This window comes from Homalodisca vitripennis, chromosome 6, assembly GCF_021130785.1.
Source record: "Homalodisca vitripennis isolate AUS2020 chromosome 6, UT_GWSS_2.1, whole genome shotgun sequence".
NCBI classification, from domain to species: domain Eukaryota; kingdom Metazoa; phylum Arthropoda; class Insecta; order Hemiptera; family Cicadellidae; genus Homalodisca; species Homalodisca vitripennis.
This window is the reverse complement of record NC_060212.1, coordinates 29,769,678-29,787,375: the sequence shown is the minus strand read 5'-3', so window position 1 is coordinate 29,787,375 and position 17,698 is coordinate 29,769,678. Positions and strand designations below refer to the sequence as shown.

General features: G+C 32.9%; 1 protein-coding gene across 5 annotated transcripts in view; it reads right to left on the bottom strand.

Annotated features, from left to right (window-relative positions):
- The window catches only part of LOC124364166 (alpha-tocopherol transfer protein-like), a 64,551-nt gene that overhangs the window by 7,500 nt on the left and 39,353 nt on the right, over positions 1–17,698 (bottom strand). For all 5 annotated transcript variants that reach the window (XM_046819438.1, XM_046819441.1, XM_046819440.1 and 2 more), the window contains exons 2-4: positions 7,336–7,515; positions 6,172–6,266; positions 2,806–2,959 (exon numbers count right to left, since the gene is read on the bottom strand). In XM_046819438.1, the coding sequence (XP_046675394.1) occupies positions 2,806–2,959; positions 6,172–6,266; positions 7,336–7,515 (429 nt within the window). The remainder of the gene's footprint in view (positions 1–2,805; positions 2,960–6,171; positions 6,267–7,335; positions 7,516–17,698) is intronic.

Genomic DNA, 17,698 nt, shown 5'->3' with positions numbered 1-17,698 from the left:
TCACCAATCGATTATTTCCTATGGGGGTCATTTAAAATCCAATGTTTATAGAAGAAAGCCTCATAATTTGGAAGACCTAAGAAACAGGATTATAGAGGAGATTGCTTTGATAACTGAAGAAATGTTAGGCAACTCTGTCGAATCATTTTACACAAGATTGGCTCATTGTCAAACCGTAGAAGGAACACAGTTTCGAACAATTGCTTTGACACCAAATGCAGTGTAAAACGTTTGTTGTAAGACTTTTCTAACAGCATACATTATTTTTTATTTGTAATAAGAAATCAATAACATAAGTATTTCCATAATTGTACTGTAATAAAAACTGGCAAATTTGTGCTAATAGAACCAGCTTAAAATGAAATTTTTGTTTTTATTTAATTGAACATTTAAAAAAATGCTAAAAAATTAGTGTAACACATTTTGTGGCAAGAACCATGTTAAAATTACATTGTTGAACATCAGTAAATTTTCAATACTAAAAATGCTCTATTTTCTGATAGAATAATTCCTTTGAGATGCGGTTTGTGGCATTCAATTCAGTAAGCTATTCCCTTTAAAATTATGTATCACAAGGTATAGGCTTCCATTAAGAATATTCACGATACCCTCGGCAGGACGTCCCCCGTTGTGTGACATAACAAAACATTGTTCCAAAAAGTAGATGCCCAATCTCTATCACGATTGTAAGAGGTTTCAAATTTATATTTAAATTATTAAAGGATATATTTGGGTGTTTCCAGACATAATATACACCCTGTATATATATATATATATATATATATATATATATATATATATATATAAAAATAAATGAATGTCTGTATGTCCTTTATAGACAGAAACTATTTGACCAATCATTATGAAAATTTGTACATATATGTACTTTCCATGTAGAAGGTTTATATGCTATGCCCATTGATGTAACTCACCACTAGGCGGCGCTGCAAAATATAAAAGTTATCAAAGCACCTGCACATTACAAACTGCAATTACAAGACAGTTATGTATACTAAATAGACAAACACTATTTGAAGGTGCTAAGTTTTGATGTATATTTGTCTTTAAATTAAATTTCTGGTTGAACGTAATGCTTGAGTGTTGAACACTATTAATAAGTACATGAACATGTACAATGGCTATACTTTTGACAGATTTTCTTGATCGTGGCAAGAAGGTAAACTCAACATCGGCGTTGGAAATATAATTTACTTGAACCAGAAGTGCTCATACACTGCAACAAGGGTGCCTGCTATCCTAGCCTTGCTAATTTTTTAAATTAATTTTTTATTAAAGGGCTATTATTATTTAAATAATTCAGTATTACTGACATGTACTGCTGAAAGATTGTTCTCAAGAAAGAAATGGGGCCTTACTCTCTGTCCACTACAGAAAAATATCAGTTGTCTGGAGCCCCCCAATTTTGTCTTAACTACGTTCTTTTCGTAGGCAAAGCTTACGAAAAGCATTCAAAGCATAAGGAAACAGCTAGTTTTAAATATGTAATAAGTACACATTCAAGAGCTTTTTAATTTTTCAAGAAAAATTGTTTACATATTTTCATCTCATAGTTTAATATAAACATACATACACTACACATAATACAAGAAAAATTAAAAGCATTTGTACGAGTATTAATGTTATCTTTAAAATAAACATTTCCCATACTCCTACAATTGAAAACAAGAGCATGTGTTTGAGGTTAACATTGGTTTTGAAGAAAAAGACAACGTACTTTCACAACTGCTGATTTTCAAAAGAAGCTATTAGTTTACTATATTAAAGACGTTTTTAATTGACATTTTGGTAATTTAGTTGACGAATAACACATTAGTGGCTTTAAAGGGTTGTAGAAGTCTGATGGAGGTATGGAAAATATCATACGAATATATTCAGGGATTTGACTGTTTCATAGACACTTAATAATCACTGATCGTAAGCATACAATTCGGGATAGATGCTATTATTTTATTTCTAACTGGTACAACGATTCTTCAATGAAATAATAATGTATTATTATCAGTACTTCTTACAAAGTAATTCGTACTTGAATGAACAAGGTTAACAAGCTATGAAACAGTGGGATAACCCCTAGATGATAGAGGGTTTACCAATGATGAGAAGAGAGTGGTCCAGAATTGGAAACCTGGCAAGATGCATTAAAGTACTTTTATACAGCCATAACTTTTTCCCCAAAACTCATCCCAAGGGCGACAAGCAATCTTCTGCCCCACAAACAAAAGGTGCCCTAAATGAAGCCTTAGAGGTATGCGTAGAAACTGGTTTACATTCTTACTTCCCAATCCCATATTCAGGAAAATAATTATGGAATTCACCGGAAAATCTCTCCCTTTCACAGATTATAAGTAGTAATTATAATTATTTTTTCAACCACTTAAAGATCCTAAATGAGTGTTATTTCTGAATATTGTCTCCCAATGAACAATAAACACTAAAGGGTGCATCAGTTTGTTAATTAAAAAAAGTCAGCACAAAGTGAAGTAACAGCCAAGATCTGAAAACTCATATATCCCGGAAAAATGAAAAAGATGCTCCAATACAGCCTCAATTATGAGATGTCATTCTTAGTTATATAAAACCATAAATTATTTAGTGAATGTATAAGATGTTAATTTGTATAAAATTGCACAATATATATATAAATATATATATATATATATATATATATATATATATATATATATATATGTATAATTTTACTGGTTTTTTTACTTGAACTCAGAAGGTGAAATCTACAGTGAGTGATACTTAAAATTACTGACATTAGAAATTTTAGAAACTAACTTCCCAACTGGATGACCAATATCCTCCTGCCATCCTGGTCCCTCATGGGTAACACTGTCAGGATGTCATGGTCGAAGATGTTCTTCTCCTTGGATGGAACCAGGCCATCGTACATGTTCTTATGTTTCACCTTGAAGGAGTAATAGTTTTTAACCTAGAACAGAACATTAATGTTTTAGTCTAGTGATGAAAATAAAATTAGCCCACCAATTACAAAAATATATGAGGCAATTAATTACTAAACGCATATGTGAGAGTATATCAAATATGTATACGGCTAATTCTTTTAAGTTCAAATTTATGTATTTTTATTTTAGATGAAATCTAAAAAAAATCTCTACAGTCTTAAAAATAGGCTTTTCAGGGAGAAAAGTGTAAATTTTAGAAATAAATCATCATTTATTAAACTCAGAAACTCTGAAAACATTACAATTCTATGTATTACAGCTTTATAACTATACATTTAGGGAACACAGTTTGTGTGATCTTTTTAGGCATTAAATCGCTACCAACATTGAAACAAATTATACAAAATCATATTTTAAAATTCTTTTAGTTTTGTATCCAATATCATGAACATTAGGTAAAATAAACTAAAAATCTTACAAAATTTGTGAGAAAACATAAACTAAAACTGCACATCAGATTTATTCAACATTAGTTCATTTGTTTAAAATTTTATATTAATAGACAACCCACATGCACATGTAATTTTTAATACAATTTTTTATAGTTGTACTGAGAGTCAAAACATCAGGTTTTTTTTTATCACAACTCTTTTTATGAAGGAAAAAGAACAGTATCAATAAGAGAAGTGTAATGTAATAATGAGGTTTAGTTTTATTACTCAGTAAAAGAGATTTACAAACTGTTGTAAAGTAGAAGTAGAAGAAAGTCTCATAACAATTCAATGACCAACAGTAACTGTTTACTTATAATACTAGAAACGAGCATGTTATCGCTCAAGCTATTGTGATTATTTAAAAAAACCTACATACATAGAAGTTTTTTAAAATGGTTACGAAAATATACAACCAATCTACATTTTAAAAACTTTTGAGAGAATATTTAATTAAATAGCAGTCTACTCTTGAAGAACTTTCCACCTCCAATTGAAGGATTTATTTTAATTATTCAACTGATATAAGTTTATCTATTTCTGTAATAAATGTAGTCTATAAATAATGTTTTTAACTTATAGTATGCAGTTAATTTGATCCAAACATAGATTCTGTCCTTATAGGATATGTAAAAATTGACCTGTAAGCCATATTATCTTTATTCATTTGTGTACATTTGTAAAAAAAAATGAATACAGACTTTAGACTTGACTTATCGATCCTAGGAAGGTTTACTTCTATCTGGTTTATACCTGCGAATAGAATCTACAGAGGGTACAGCAAAAACTATGTCATTAATGGACGTCCAGGAGAAGCATAGTATAAACAGCAAATGTCAAGATATTGGACTAAATGGTTGAGTAATCAATGATCAGAGATAGTCTCCATTACTTCCAAGGTGGTACATCTGAGATAGTGCCTGCTATCACTATCTCTCCTCATGGTGAATATCCCACTTGGTCTTAGCAGGAGACAGTCACAATCCCCATCCTGAATATCCTATCACTCCAAAAGCAGCACAGAGGCCCTTATAGGAGGACTATGTGCTATGAAAGACATCCTTAGCTTGTTGTCCTAAGTGAAAAAATAACTGTAACCAAAGGAAGTCTACAAATTTACATGGGGTCAAACCACTGGTATTTCAGTTTTGATTATTTTGGTAGACTGCCAAATATTCAAATTTAAATTCCATCTAAGAGGTAAGTAACATGGGCATATTTACATAACCTCAAATATTAAAGGATTAGGTTACACAAAAAAACCAATTCCAACATATTCCAGCCTCAGTCCAACCTCAATTTTTACTTAAGTGACAAGTTCAGAGGACCATATCAGAATTTATTCGTGTCAGGTCTAATTTCCCAAGGATTTTACAATCATACAATATTTATCTCTAAACAAAGAAAAACAAAACAACCTAACTTCAAAACTAAACAAAAACAGTACTTTTTAACCCAATTAGAGTTGAACCAGACAGGTGAAAGTGGCTCAATTTTGTTGTTGTTATCTATCTCAGATAAACTGGACCAATCAGTACATTTGGGAAACAATAATAGCTCACATCTGACAAACAACATGGACTGATACAAACATCACATTGGACAGTTTGAACAGTAAATGGTTGATTAGATTAAAGGTTCTTCACTTCCATTAGTGAATATGGTTAGATTTTATAACTTTAAGTGGAAAAATTAGTTTGACTATCCAAGGGAATATGCATTGGGAAAAATTATTTTGGGATGCATTCTAAATTAACATTCTTGAAATTTCCAATGAAAATATGTTTCAAATAAGCTTAAGCCAATTTCTTATACTTCACTGAATCATAAGTAGGGACCCTGGGTTTCCTGGTTATCCAAACAGATTCAATATTTTATCACTAATTCTAGTAGTCAAGATTCAAAATTAACTACTAAACCCAATTATGTTTTAAGGCCATGATATCTCATTAACTCAAATTAATTTTGTTTTAGTAAATAATACAACAACAAACATAGTCGTTATTAATCATCTATTCAAATTAACCTACCATATACTTCTTAAGCTTATAATTAAATAGTTGAGAGTTGTTAAAATCTCATCTACAGATATTTAACAACTTTACTTAAGGCAGTTTTTGATAGTTTATAGTTTCCACCAACTTGTCCTAAATGGGGGTAAGGAGTCAACTCAAAACTATGGTTGGCACATTAAGTGATACCTAAAATTAAAATCCTTGATAAGACAAAACTAACGATTCCAAGAAAACTAATACATTTTTTTAAAACTCTGTCTTAAGTTGGTACCATTTGGAGGAAGCAAAGTTTTAAGTACATTTTGATGCTATGGTGGAATAACACCATTTTAGATAACCCTAAATTTCACAATTCTTATTATTTTATCAAGACCTTCAAAATGCCACCCATCCATTTGATTACTTTTAAAATAGTTTTAACCCTCCGCAAAATACTGGTAAATAATGATTTTCAAAATCACTATCGAAAAATACCTTATCACCTTTCACTATTTCTAACTCATTGTTTTCTCTTTGTTCTGCTCGTCTTCATTGTCTACTGGTCTGTCAGAGAACATATTTTCCCTTATCAAACATAAGGGAAAGGGAGAAACTGGAATAAGTATTTGACAAGATTGACAGTACTGATAAAGAGGTCATAGACAGGATTTAAGCCCTACACTAACTGAGATCCTAAGTTTGATGATTGATGATAGGAATAGAATGATGGTACTAAGTTATTAAGTGACTTACGAGGGTATAGGCACTCTCAGGGTAGAACTTGGTTGGTCTGAGAAACCTCGTCAACCAGGCTACATTGTCAACGGGAGCAGTCAGTTCAGCATCCTCTGCAACAGTTTGTTGTAACATTCAGTGAGTGAATATTCAACTACTCCAATAATTGATTATTGGCCTGGAACTATTTTATCAGAATCAACTGGTGAGGTGGTAAAGATGTTTTTTTTATAATTATTAATTTCAACCTTTTACCTTAAAGTTATTGATTTTGAATTCACAGACACAAAATAACAAACTAGAATGTTTTACCACTCTGAAGATAATAATTGAAATAACAGAGTAATAATTACATCACAGAGTGTAATTATATAAATACAGCATTTATGATACATATCGTAGCTATGGTGGGAAGGCTTGATTCAATGCAAATGCAGAGTTTAGCTCCTTTTCACCTGATGAGGTAATACGAATACATCTTCATCTAGATTACACTTGATTTTGTAGGCTAGGTGTCTCTGATGTCAAATCGGTGAAAATGGTTCATCTTTGCAGACTTTTTTGCATCTCTTCAGACAGAGGTGACTCCTGACTCCATGAGTCAAGTCTGTGACAGCTTCAGATTTCTGATGCTTGCACTAAATAGGGGGTGAAATGGAGCTGAACTGAACATTCACACAGTATTTATGATGTTGGCAGATCATATGATCATCTTGGAATCACAAGCCAACGCAATGATTTTCCATGCACTCGCTATTCCATATTTGTTGACCGAAAGAGATCAGACTTTAGCAAATTTTATTGAAGATGTCATAAGACATAATGTTCGTGGGTTAGGTATTTTTTTAAACGGACGGAAATAATAATTTAATATCACAATTCCAATAGGTGATCAGCCTATTCTGGGTAAGAACTGCTCAGTCGTTGGTTCTATATCACTGTAAATTTTGCACTGGGTAAAATAAGTAATAAAAACAGAAAAATCACCATTTAACAAAGATTAAAAGTTTTTATTCTGAAGGTTTTACTCTTCTAACATAATCTTTGTTCTCTTTCAGCATCTTACATTACCTCATATTCTACGCCTAGCAAATATTATAGAATGCTGAAAGTATCAATTTACCATGAGCACAATAGACCTATCAAAGGTACTATTAAAAAGTGTACATAGTTTAGTCCTACCCTTAATCAGGTCCTGGAGTGTGGCAATGCTCTGGCTGGCAAGGTCTGGAGTCTCCCTTAGCTCCTTCCTCGCCTTCTCCAGCAGTTCTGGAGAGGGCTCATGTACCTCTAGCTTGAGGGTGTGCGAGCCCAACTCGATGACTGGGACCTCAGTCAATGTCGACAGCATACAGCTGTTCCCTGCATCAGACAAGTAATACATTTAGAATCTACAATTCTTTTGTTTTACAAGTACATGGAAAATGTAATGATTTCCATTTAATAGCCGATTACTATTATTTTACGATGGAATGGGTAACAGAAACAAAACTTAATTCTTAGGATTGTGCAACCGCTGGCATTACTATCATTTTTAGGGTCACACCAGGGATAATAAGAAATACATTAAAATAATTAAGAAGGGTAAATAACTTCAACGAAAAAGATATCAGATTAGAGAAAAGTAGGCAGCCTGTGACTGAAGATGGTACTGTACTCTACAACAAGGCTGAAATATTTCAAGAATTTAGTTGTGTTAAAAATTCTCAGACACAGTGTGTGGTAGAAACAGTATCCTCTCTTAATTCAAGAATGTTGACGATGTGAGATAATAATGACATTGTTGACTGAGCGTTAGCGAAGCTTAATGCTCAGAGAGCTGGAAAATGTGTATTCCTGTCTGTCTGTCTACACGATATCTTGAGAACAAATTTACTTCTTTGACTTCATTTCTATGCAGACAATATAGAGTTCGATGGTGGTGAATCTCACCCCACGAAATTTGGCTGAGCATTGATACATATTATTAGATTGGTTTTATGGAACTCACACTTCACAGAAGAAATAAATAAATTTGTAAACAAACTGAGTATAGTCATTTGACATTATAACAGGCGACGTATTAATTAGTAAATACATGTGGCCTGGTGAAATAGCCATCTGAAAAGACTAGAATTTTGCATGAGCAATAGGAATAAAACTAGGAATTTTGCATGAGCAATAGGAATAGACTAGAAATTTTGAATGCAACCAACTTCTGCAAGCCTGTCACATGACAAATGGTGTGGCGTACACCTTTGTTGTAATATATTCCAAGTGGCTAAATAGTTCTTTCCACAATTTTAAGAGAGTTCATCACCAGTAGTACCTTGAATAGTATTCCTGTGATTGAACATCACCTATTTTTTTTTACCAACGCAACGGTAGACGGGACTGTGTAGGTGTGTTAAGCTGTATGAGTCACATTTGGACCTTTTTTACTACACCGTTGGCATTACGTGGATTAGATGAACTCTTTATTTAGTATTGAAAAGGTCTGACATGAAAGCAATGAGTACTTTTCTGTAAATAATATTCTACTACATGTTTTAAGAGTGCTGTGTAATTCACCTCTTGAATGGTATGAAATTACAAATAATCGAACCATCACACACATGAATTTCATATTACAATAACTGATAATTTTTGCCAGGAAATACCATGGAAACTTTATCTTTAAATTAAATTATATACAAAGTGTCCATGTGTAATTTTGACAGAATTGTGTTTACATAACAATTTAACAACAATACATTGCATTTATTGCGTTACCAGTGCCCACGTATATGATTATGCATGGTCGAATCAACTTAAACTCTACAAAGACATTCTAAAAACGTTTTAAGTGGGAATTGTTATTGTTACGTGAATTTTCTCATGATTTGCAACATACATTTCAATGTATTGTCGTTTAAGCAAAATTATGAAACCACTTTGTAATTTTATCGGTCTTCATGAAAAGGGTTGAGATTTTAAAATTTGAAACTAAAAAAAACTAACCTCGCCAAACCCATATTGCATAACCAGACCACGGCTCCTTATAATTTAGGGGGAAATTTAGACTAAAATCGGGTTTTTGAGGAAGTTTAAGTTATAAGAACAAGTTCAAGGTTTTTAATAAAATTCTTCCATTCTCAAGGAAACAGTTATTTTCCTAGTACAGCTCATCAAACTGAACTCTGCGTCTTCTAATGACATAACCTATAAGGTTACAAACTCTGCGTAGCAATAAGAAACGTTTTGTAACTGCATCGCATTAATGTTGTCAATGGTCAATATTGCTGTAATCAGTTACGGAAATAGAACTAGATTGCACGACCAGGTAATCAGAAATCAATGACTGAATGAATGAATGCAAGACAATAGGAGTGACTGACCGCGGGAATGAGGTTAGTCACATGACCCGTACTAGTGACTGAGTCATAGTAACCAATCAGCTGACCACCGACAACGACAACTGCTTGTCAGTCTTTCCTCCTGACGCAGTAACAACCGCGCCGTACCACAATCATTAGAACCACAGATAACATATTATCTACAGATAACATTCCAGAGGAATACGTTAAGTCGTTGAACCGTGGTTACTAACCTCTAAAACGATTTTACAACTCTAACAATGGTGATGTAGGCTTTCTTCCAACAGTTTATTTATAGGTTAGGATACTGTTGAACTTGTGTAAAATGTTTTCTTGAATACTGTGTGGGATGGATTTAAATTAAATAGAGAGGTCTTGATTGAAGAATTGGATGACGACTGCAGTTTTTACAGAGTACAGTAATAGAATCTAGACTAATTTGTTTTCCAAACAATGATCAGTTTTTGATCAAGCTATAGCCTCAATTAACATACCATCTTCTTGAGAAGTAAAATCGAATTTCTACTGACTTGGTAGTTGTCGTTTTCGTACGTATTAAATTGGAATCCCAAAATCCGGGATCAGTACAGCTGATGATGGAAGCTTTATTGTATTCCAAGCAAACCATAATTACTCGTACTGTAGACGTTTGAATTTGAGCAAATTTTACTTTTCTACATTGTTGAGAAGATAGGTTTGTAAATTTTTCCATCATTCTATTTTTTAGTCGACAAAATATATTTAAGTCATTAATCTTCCAGCACTATTTCAGAATAATACTTTTAATAATACACAGGACCATTTGTTTAGCTCGAATTTAAACCTTATGTTATAGGATATTCTAGTGAAAGTAGGACGATAAACAACACAAGAATACTGCGAGTAGACTGCACAATGAGATCAGGAGCGCAGTAACCATACGACACTAGAATATTATAGTCTTGGTATCATTTCCTATCTCCTGATATCCTGTTACCTAAGATGAGAGACTCGACTACTACTGAGTCAGCATACATTTTATACCTTCCTCCTGGTCCTATAACAGAAACAGTATAAGTACGCGTCAAAATAGATTGGCACATACATTTTATATACAAGTAATTTATTTTGAATAAATTATTTGTTTACAAGTTTAATATATTAAACAGAATGTACTTGTAATTTGGAGCAACTGTACATTGTTATTGATTTATTCTTTTTTGACATCGCATTTTTTAATTTTTAAACTGTACTTTGGGTAGAGTAATTTTATTGGTTTTTAGCTAAATTAATTCATATTTAATTTCAGTAGGCCTAAGTGCTCTTTCAGCTAATATACTTAAAAATAGAAAGGTATTTTTTGATTGCTCAATCAAGTTTTATATTTTGCCTAAAGTTATTGAAGATGATTGATTTGAAATTATAACAAGATTTCAGACATTTGCCATCGTTACAAAAAGTATATATGAACTTTTGAGTGGTTGCCCATTGCCACACTTGGTTTTTGTGACGTACTAGGATATTTTGAGACGGAATAAGAATGCAATTTTCAAAGTACATATACAAATTATAACTTCAAGTATTGATGTTTTCAATGATTTATTACGTAAGGAAATTACTTTTTTTTACATATAAAATCATTTCACTCCATTCAGCCATCTTTGATAAAGGTACTAAAAAAATGTAATATCGTTTTCTGTGTGCCTTATACAAGATAACCTTATGTACCACTTCAAATGCCTACTATTCCTTGTGGAATGACCAAAAATCTTTTTCTACTTCACTTGCTCAAAATATTTTTCTCAAAAATCACTTGAGGTATTAGGACTAACTGAACTACATAGAGGTACTCAGCACATCATTCATGTATAGAAAAAGAATTCGGACCAGTCCATTCCAAAGACTGCTAAAGATGGTATTGTGTAAACCCACCAAACTATCTTATTTCTTTTCAAACTTGACCACAATATTTTATCAAGACAAGGTTGATTAATATTAAAGTGAACCGGTAATCCTGCATATGACCTTAAGCGGGATTTCAGGGAACAACACCGGCTACACCACTCACGACCCTGTCAGTCAGCAGCGTCAGCAAGGTCGACCAACGGGAAATGTGCTGAGTCAAGGCAAGTAACAGCCCACCTGACACGTTGGTGCTGATTCAGCAAGGCTAGCTTTCCACTCTGGGGAGTTCCATTTGTTTATGTAATTATTGCAGTCGTTAGAGATCCTTTGTTTAGAGTATCACGTTTCTGAGAAATGGTTCAGACGTGCAGCAGACGGCATAATGACGTTCCTGAGTGCACCGGATCATTATCAGACTTCCATGGAAGAATAAAAAACTTATATATAATGGTTGACTAAAAACTACCATTAAAAGTCAGAATCAACTACTAAGGATAAGCCTTTACAAAAAAGACCTAATTTAACCCTTTCACTGCTAAAGTTTATCACGTCTATATTACCGGATGTGTTAAGACCAATAACGTTACAATATGTACACGAATTTTCCAAATTGTATCTTTGGAAACCCATACATGTTAGTTTTCAAGCTTATTTTGAACCGATGTACGAGTACTTAAATAATAATAATAAAACCATAAATTTAACAATAAAAAGCTGTTAACGAGTTCGTATTTTACCACAGTGGAAGGATAACGTTTCTATTTTGTGACACACTGATTGCGCTGTATTTTACAATAAATAATTCATTAGGGAGTTGAATAATATAAACTCCAAGTTCCTTATAATATTTTATGAATATTTTTTATTCTCGTATACTGTATATACGAAACAAATGTCATTAATTATTTTGTATGTTAAAATTTGAATTATAATGTTTAATATTAGCCATTTGCCACCTTTGTAGGGCAGAAGAAAATATCAATTTAATCTTAATAATCAAGTCATATTGTACCCCTTTAGCATCGAGGCTAGTGAAAAGGAAGTAAAAAGAAAACATGTGCCACAACAACATATTTACAAAAATATTTACATTAGAAAAAACAAGTAAGTCCAACATGCCGTGGTCAGGTATGTAAACGTCTATACGACTTACTACATATGACGTAAAACATTTGTTCTTTGTAACATCTAATATATTGTTGTACATGTGGCTTAATCTATTAGTTTTTTAAATAAAATATATTTAGTCACTCTTTAAATTACTTTCTTAAAGACATGACAAATATTTAAAAAATCTTTGATAATAAAAATCACATTTTGGTCGTTTTCCGCGTTTTGATTACAAAACACCCCAATGGCCTTAGTTTTAAAATGAGTTAAAATTTTGTGGAGGGTTAAAAAAATACTTTGTATTTTAGGGAGGTTGCCATTGAGGGAAATGGCTGTAAGGTAACCTATCAAAAACTGATGGTACCAAATTATGATCGCCTATTTCTCCCTTATGGAATATTATTTTGGAGTAAATGTTCAGAAAATCAATTTCACCGGGGATTTATTTGATACACAGTGGTCCATATAATTAATGACTGAAATCAAGATAGTGATGTAAACCTGTCTTCAAGGAACTTGAAATGCTGACCTTACCTTGTATTTATGGCCTCCAAACTACATTTCACTTTAGGTCCGAATGTAAATTGATCGAAAAGCCAAATGTTCCCACCAAAACACAAGGTGCTCAAGCTGACACAAGGTCCTCAGTTGTACAGGTATTAATAAATAAGTGCCTGGGCAAAAAAAATAAAATCGGGCCTAATGTTCGTGGGACGTTCAAAATGAAGCAAACCATATAAATAGACAAGGCTTGTGGTCTACATACAATATAGAAATATGATTAATATTCCCCATCAGTTATGATAGGGTATATTGTATATCCACTATTAAATGTATAAGGTAAAAATCAATTAATTTAATTTCAATACTTTTGCATTAAGCATGATGGTCTTTTAAACCACACAACTAATAATTTAGTTTTGTTTATTTTTCTTGTTGGCCTTTTACTTTCTCTCTCCTTCCATGTACTTGTTCGGGTGAGTCAATGAAACAACAGCGTATGGCTTGGGAATGTCCCGGGTGCAGCTTGGCTTTTTTCGTTTCCCAGAAGAGCGGGCGCAGCTTGGATTTTTGTCTTTTCCCAGAAGAGCAGGGTCTTTCCCACTGCATGAAACCACTCGCGTCACAGTGGTCTGCAATCTTTACATAGGATGCATTTCTCCGAAAAACTGTTATACTGTGTTTGTAATGTTTTTAAGTTTTAACAATGAATACGTGAAAAGAACAACGACTTGGAAGTGTGAATAACAATAAAGACTTTTTTTGTAAAAACTGTATAACAAACTTATTAAAAGCTACGTGAAGATACTGTTTTTGTAGCAAATTTAATCTGGATCTACTAAACATTTCAGTTAACGTTTTTACAATTATTTCCGCAATGTATTACAGTGCTCAACCCATTGTGTGGCCCCTACCTGAAAATCATTACATTATTGTAAATGACCTGAGCATTCTTAAAAACTTCTATTATTTGCCTTATGATACATAATAACTGAGATATAACCATGCCTTTACCGAAATTTGAACGGTCGCCATTTTGAAATTTTAAGAATTAACAAAAAAGTACAAGGTTAAAATTTATTGATAACTATTTAATATTTGTAAAAAACGTGAAGATTTTGGGTCTGTATTAAGAAATAGTCCAGTTATAGTTTTTGCACAAATGCCAACGGACATCATATTGGAAAATTGTGTAGTTAAGAGTGGCTAACGAACTCATCCAAGTTATGTGCAAATACTCTCTTTATAAAGGTTAGTCTAAATCTATTACAAATCACAAAATGGGCAATTGTCGTGTTCACAAGCTCGTATTATATTGCAGAAGCCCATATATATGCAAAAAAAACTCGCGGGATTTCCGATATGCGGGTAGTTGCACTAGACAGATTTCTACGAAAAAGATTCTAAAACATGTTCATCTATCTATCTATATATATAAAAATGAATGTTTGTATGTTTGTCCTTTATGGAATCGTGAACTATTGGACCGATCATGATGAAAATTTGTACGTATATGTATTTTTCCACGGAGAAGGTTTATAAGCTATGCCCATCCCTTTCCCGATTCAGGATTCCGCCCCACTGGTTACAGAAAATACCCATAAGAAATGCATTGCAGCAAACATATGTTAACGTCTTTTCAAATTTTTAATCAGCTGTTCTTTGTAAACATATATTACACTTATAGTTTTTAAAGCATAGAGTAAGCTTAAGAGAAACGACAAATTTTGTTTAAACTGTTTTTGCAATCACTGTTAAACATAGACTTTACTATCCAGATAATACAATTCAAATTTGACGTAAAAATTCACCTTTAACTGCAATATTTATTTAATATAAACCATGCTCATGCTTGATCAGAAGAGTAATGCAGATATCATAATTACTATCTTACGTTGGCTACAAATATAAAGAATGTTATAAAATCAACCTTAGTTGTTTTTTTTGACAGAAGTATGGTTCTCAAAACTCCGTGTGTACATATTCTCTCGATCGAGACAACAAAGCAAGCTCTATCGTGGCATCGGAGATATAACTAATTTAATCTAAAATTTATTATAGTAAAAAAAAAAATTACTAAGTAATATAAGGACTTCGGTTCTTAAGATTTGCGTGCGAAGCCGTGGGTAACAGCTAGATAGAGGCAGGAATATGGTACATACCTTCATAATACGCCCAAGAGGCTCACGATGGAACGACTATCAATTATCTCAGCAATGTTTAGAATGTGATAGAAAAAGAATAAGTGAATATAGTGTACTGTTTTCAACGGGAAATTGCGTGCGAAGCCGCGGGCAACTTTTGCAAAAAATTATTGAAATGCGCAGCAAAGCGCGCCGGGCCCGCTAGTGTACTATATTAAAACGAAATGTTCTAAACATTAGTTAACTAATTAAAACACCAGAAGTTGAACGAGACGATACTGTGTTCAGAAACTACGAGAAATACCAACTAAAACAACATTTATAACCAAAAGGATAATACTAATAAATACTAGTGACAAAGACTACATACTTAAAATCATTTATAATTAATTATTGTTTTAATATATATCTTAAATGATAGCATCTGGAACATGGAAATATGAGGGAAATGTCTGTCTACTCCAGGAATAAGAACGAGACAGCGCTGCAAGCTGTGGAACACCCTGCCTGAAGAATTGTTCTGTGAACAATAATTAATTGCATTATTAGGTCGTCTGGCTTGTTGGAGGTATTGTTGTCTCTCAGACGTCAATAATGCCTAAATATGTTTTGTTGTATTTTGCCTACGGTCCATGTTCGGTTTAACCAGTTTGAACGGCAACTCTGTTAGAATCAAAGGTGTTTTGAAAGTAGTTGTTGATATAAATTAGGAAAACACATAAATAATATTCAAAATAGTTCGTGGATACGTACTTGAAGAACTTCTCTCAAAAACATTACTTGATTGGTGCAAACAATATTGTTAATCGACAAAATTTCTAATGGGCATGTCCTCAATGTAATATGCAGAAATAAGTACCTATAGGAATATACCTAAGAAATAAGGTCTTACTGACACAACTTCCAAAATAATGGCCTGAACAATAACGTTAATAACATAGATCCTTAATAAAGTATATACATCGGGAACTGTTGGAATCCTGGGCGAAATGGCTGCCAGAGGAGTGTCTGATGAGAGGATTGATATATTATTGCATAAAGCTTCCTGTATTTATTTATGATAAATGAAGTGGGAGGTGCTTGGTCTAGTCATGGGGTTCAGAGCCAATTTGTATTTCATGGACACATATTATCATAGTTTATCTGAAATCAAGGACGTAGCCATCGAGGGGATCTAAAGGGGTTCGGACCCCCAAATTTTAAAATGTTCAATGACTTTTAAGCAAACTATTATTATTATTATTATTTAAATAATTCAGTATTACTGACACGTGCTGTTGAAAGATCGTTCTCAACATTGAAAAGCGGCAAGAACTTTTTTAAGAACAAAATGGGGAATGAGCGGTTTACTGCACTTGCCTTACTTTCTGTACTTTCTGACCACTACGGAAAATATGTCAATTTCTCCAGAGCAAGTACTAGATACAATAGTTCAGAGGTCAAGAAAAGATTTAATTTTGTAAAATCACTTTTACATATTATCATTTCTCAATTTGGATTTGTATCCTATATAAGTTACATACAGTGTTTTGCAGACAATAAAACCATATGTTTTTGCAATTTCATAACTACACGAGTCTAATCAATTTCAATTATTAAACCAACACAGCCAACTAACCAGTGCCTCCACAATTATGAATATCAATCGTCAATACAGCCTATTCAAAGACGTCAGTTTCCCTTATTTAATTTGAAAGTTTCCAGGAGAGGCCCCCCCAATTTCGTCTTGAATCCCAAAAATGTTTTCCTGGTTACTTCCTTGCCTGAAATTAATAAATAAAAATTAATTTAAGAAAGACCTTGATCGTCACCCACCCTAGTTTTGATGCAATCGACAAGGGAGATTATCAAACTACAATAATTTTCTCAGATCGTACATTTTTAGTTTAACGTACGTAAATCAACTGTCAGAATTGTAAACAAAAGTTAAACAAGTATCATCCAGCCATTTGTATACCGGTTATTTGGCTGAAAATATACATTTTCAGACTCTTCTCGTTGGCTGGTGGTATAATACATGGTAAGAATATGCCACATCACGTGTCTCATAAAATGCTTTCCTGAGGTTGCATACAAATGCAACCTCAAATGCTTCTCGGGGATGCTCAAATGAATAGCTCTTTCATGAAACCTTTCTTGAGATATCTTGCAGATAATATAGGCTAAATATGTTACTATGTATTACAACATCATATGATCATATATAGTTTGTTTGTAAACTTATTAATTCTGCGTTTTTATAAAATTGTCAAAATGGTTACTCATAATACTAATTCTTCACTAACGCTCAGCCAAATCCAATGGAGTGACATACACCAAAATCGAAATCAAAGTTACATATATAGAAATGAAGTTTAATGCCAAATTTCAAGTATATTACTCAGTACTTTCTAGAGATACCTTCCTGAGTGATAGACTTAACTATTGCTCAGCCAACTTTTATGGAGGAATATACGACATCATCGAACTCGATCTCGCTTTTGTAGAAATACAGAATTTCAAGTCCATAGTCAATGTGTACTCAAGATACCTTGCGGACAGACATTCACAGGCAGAAGATGCATTTTGTTA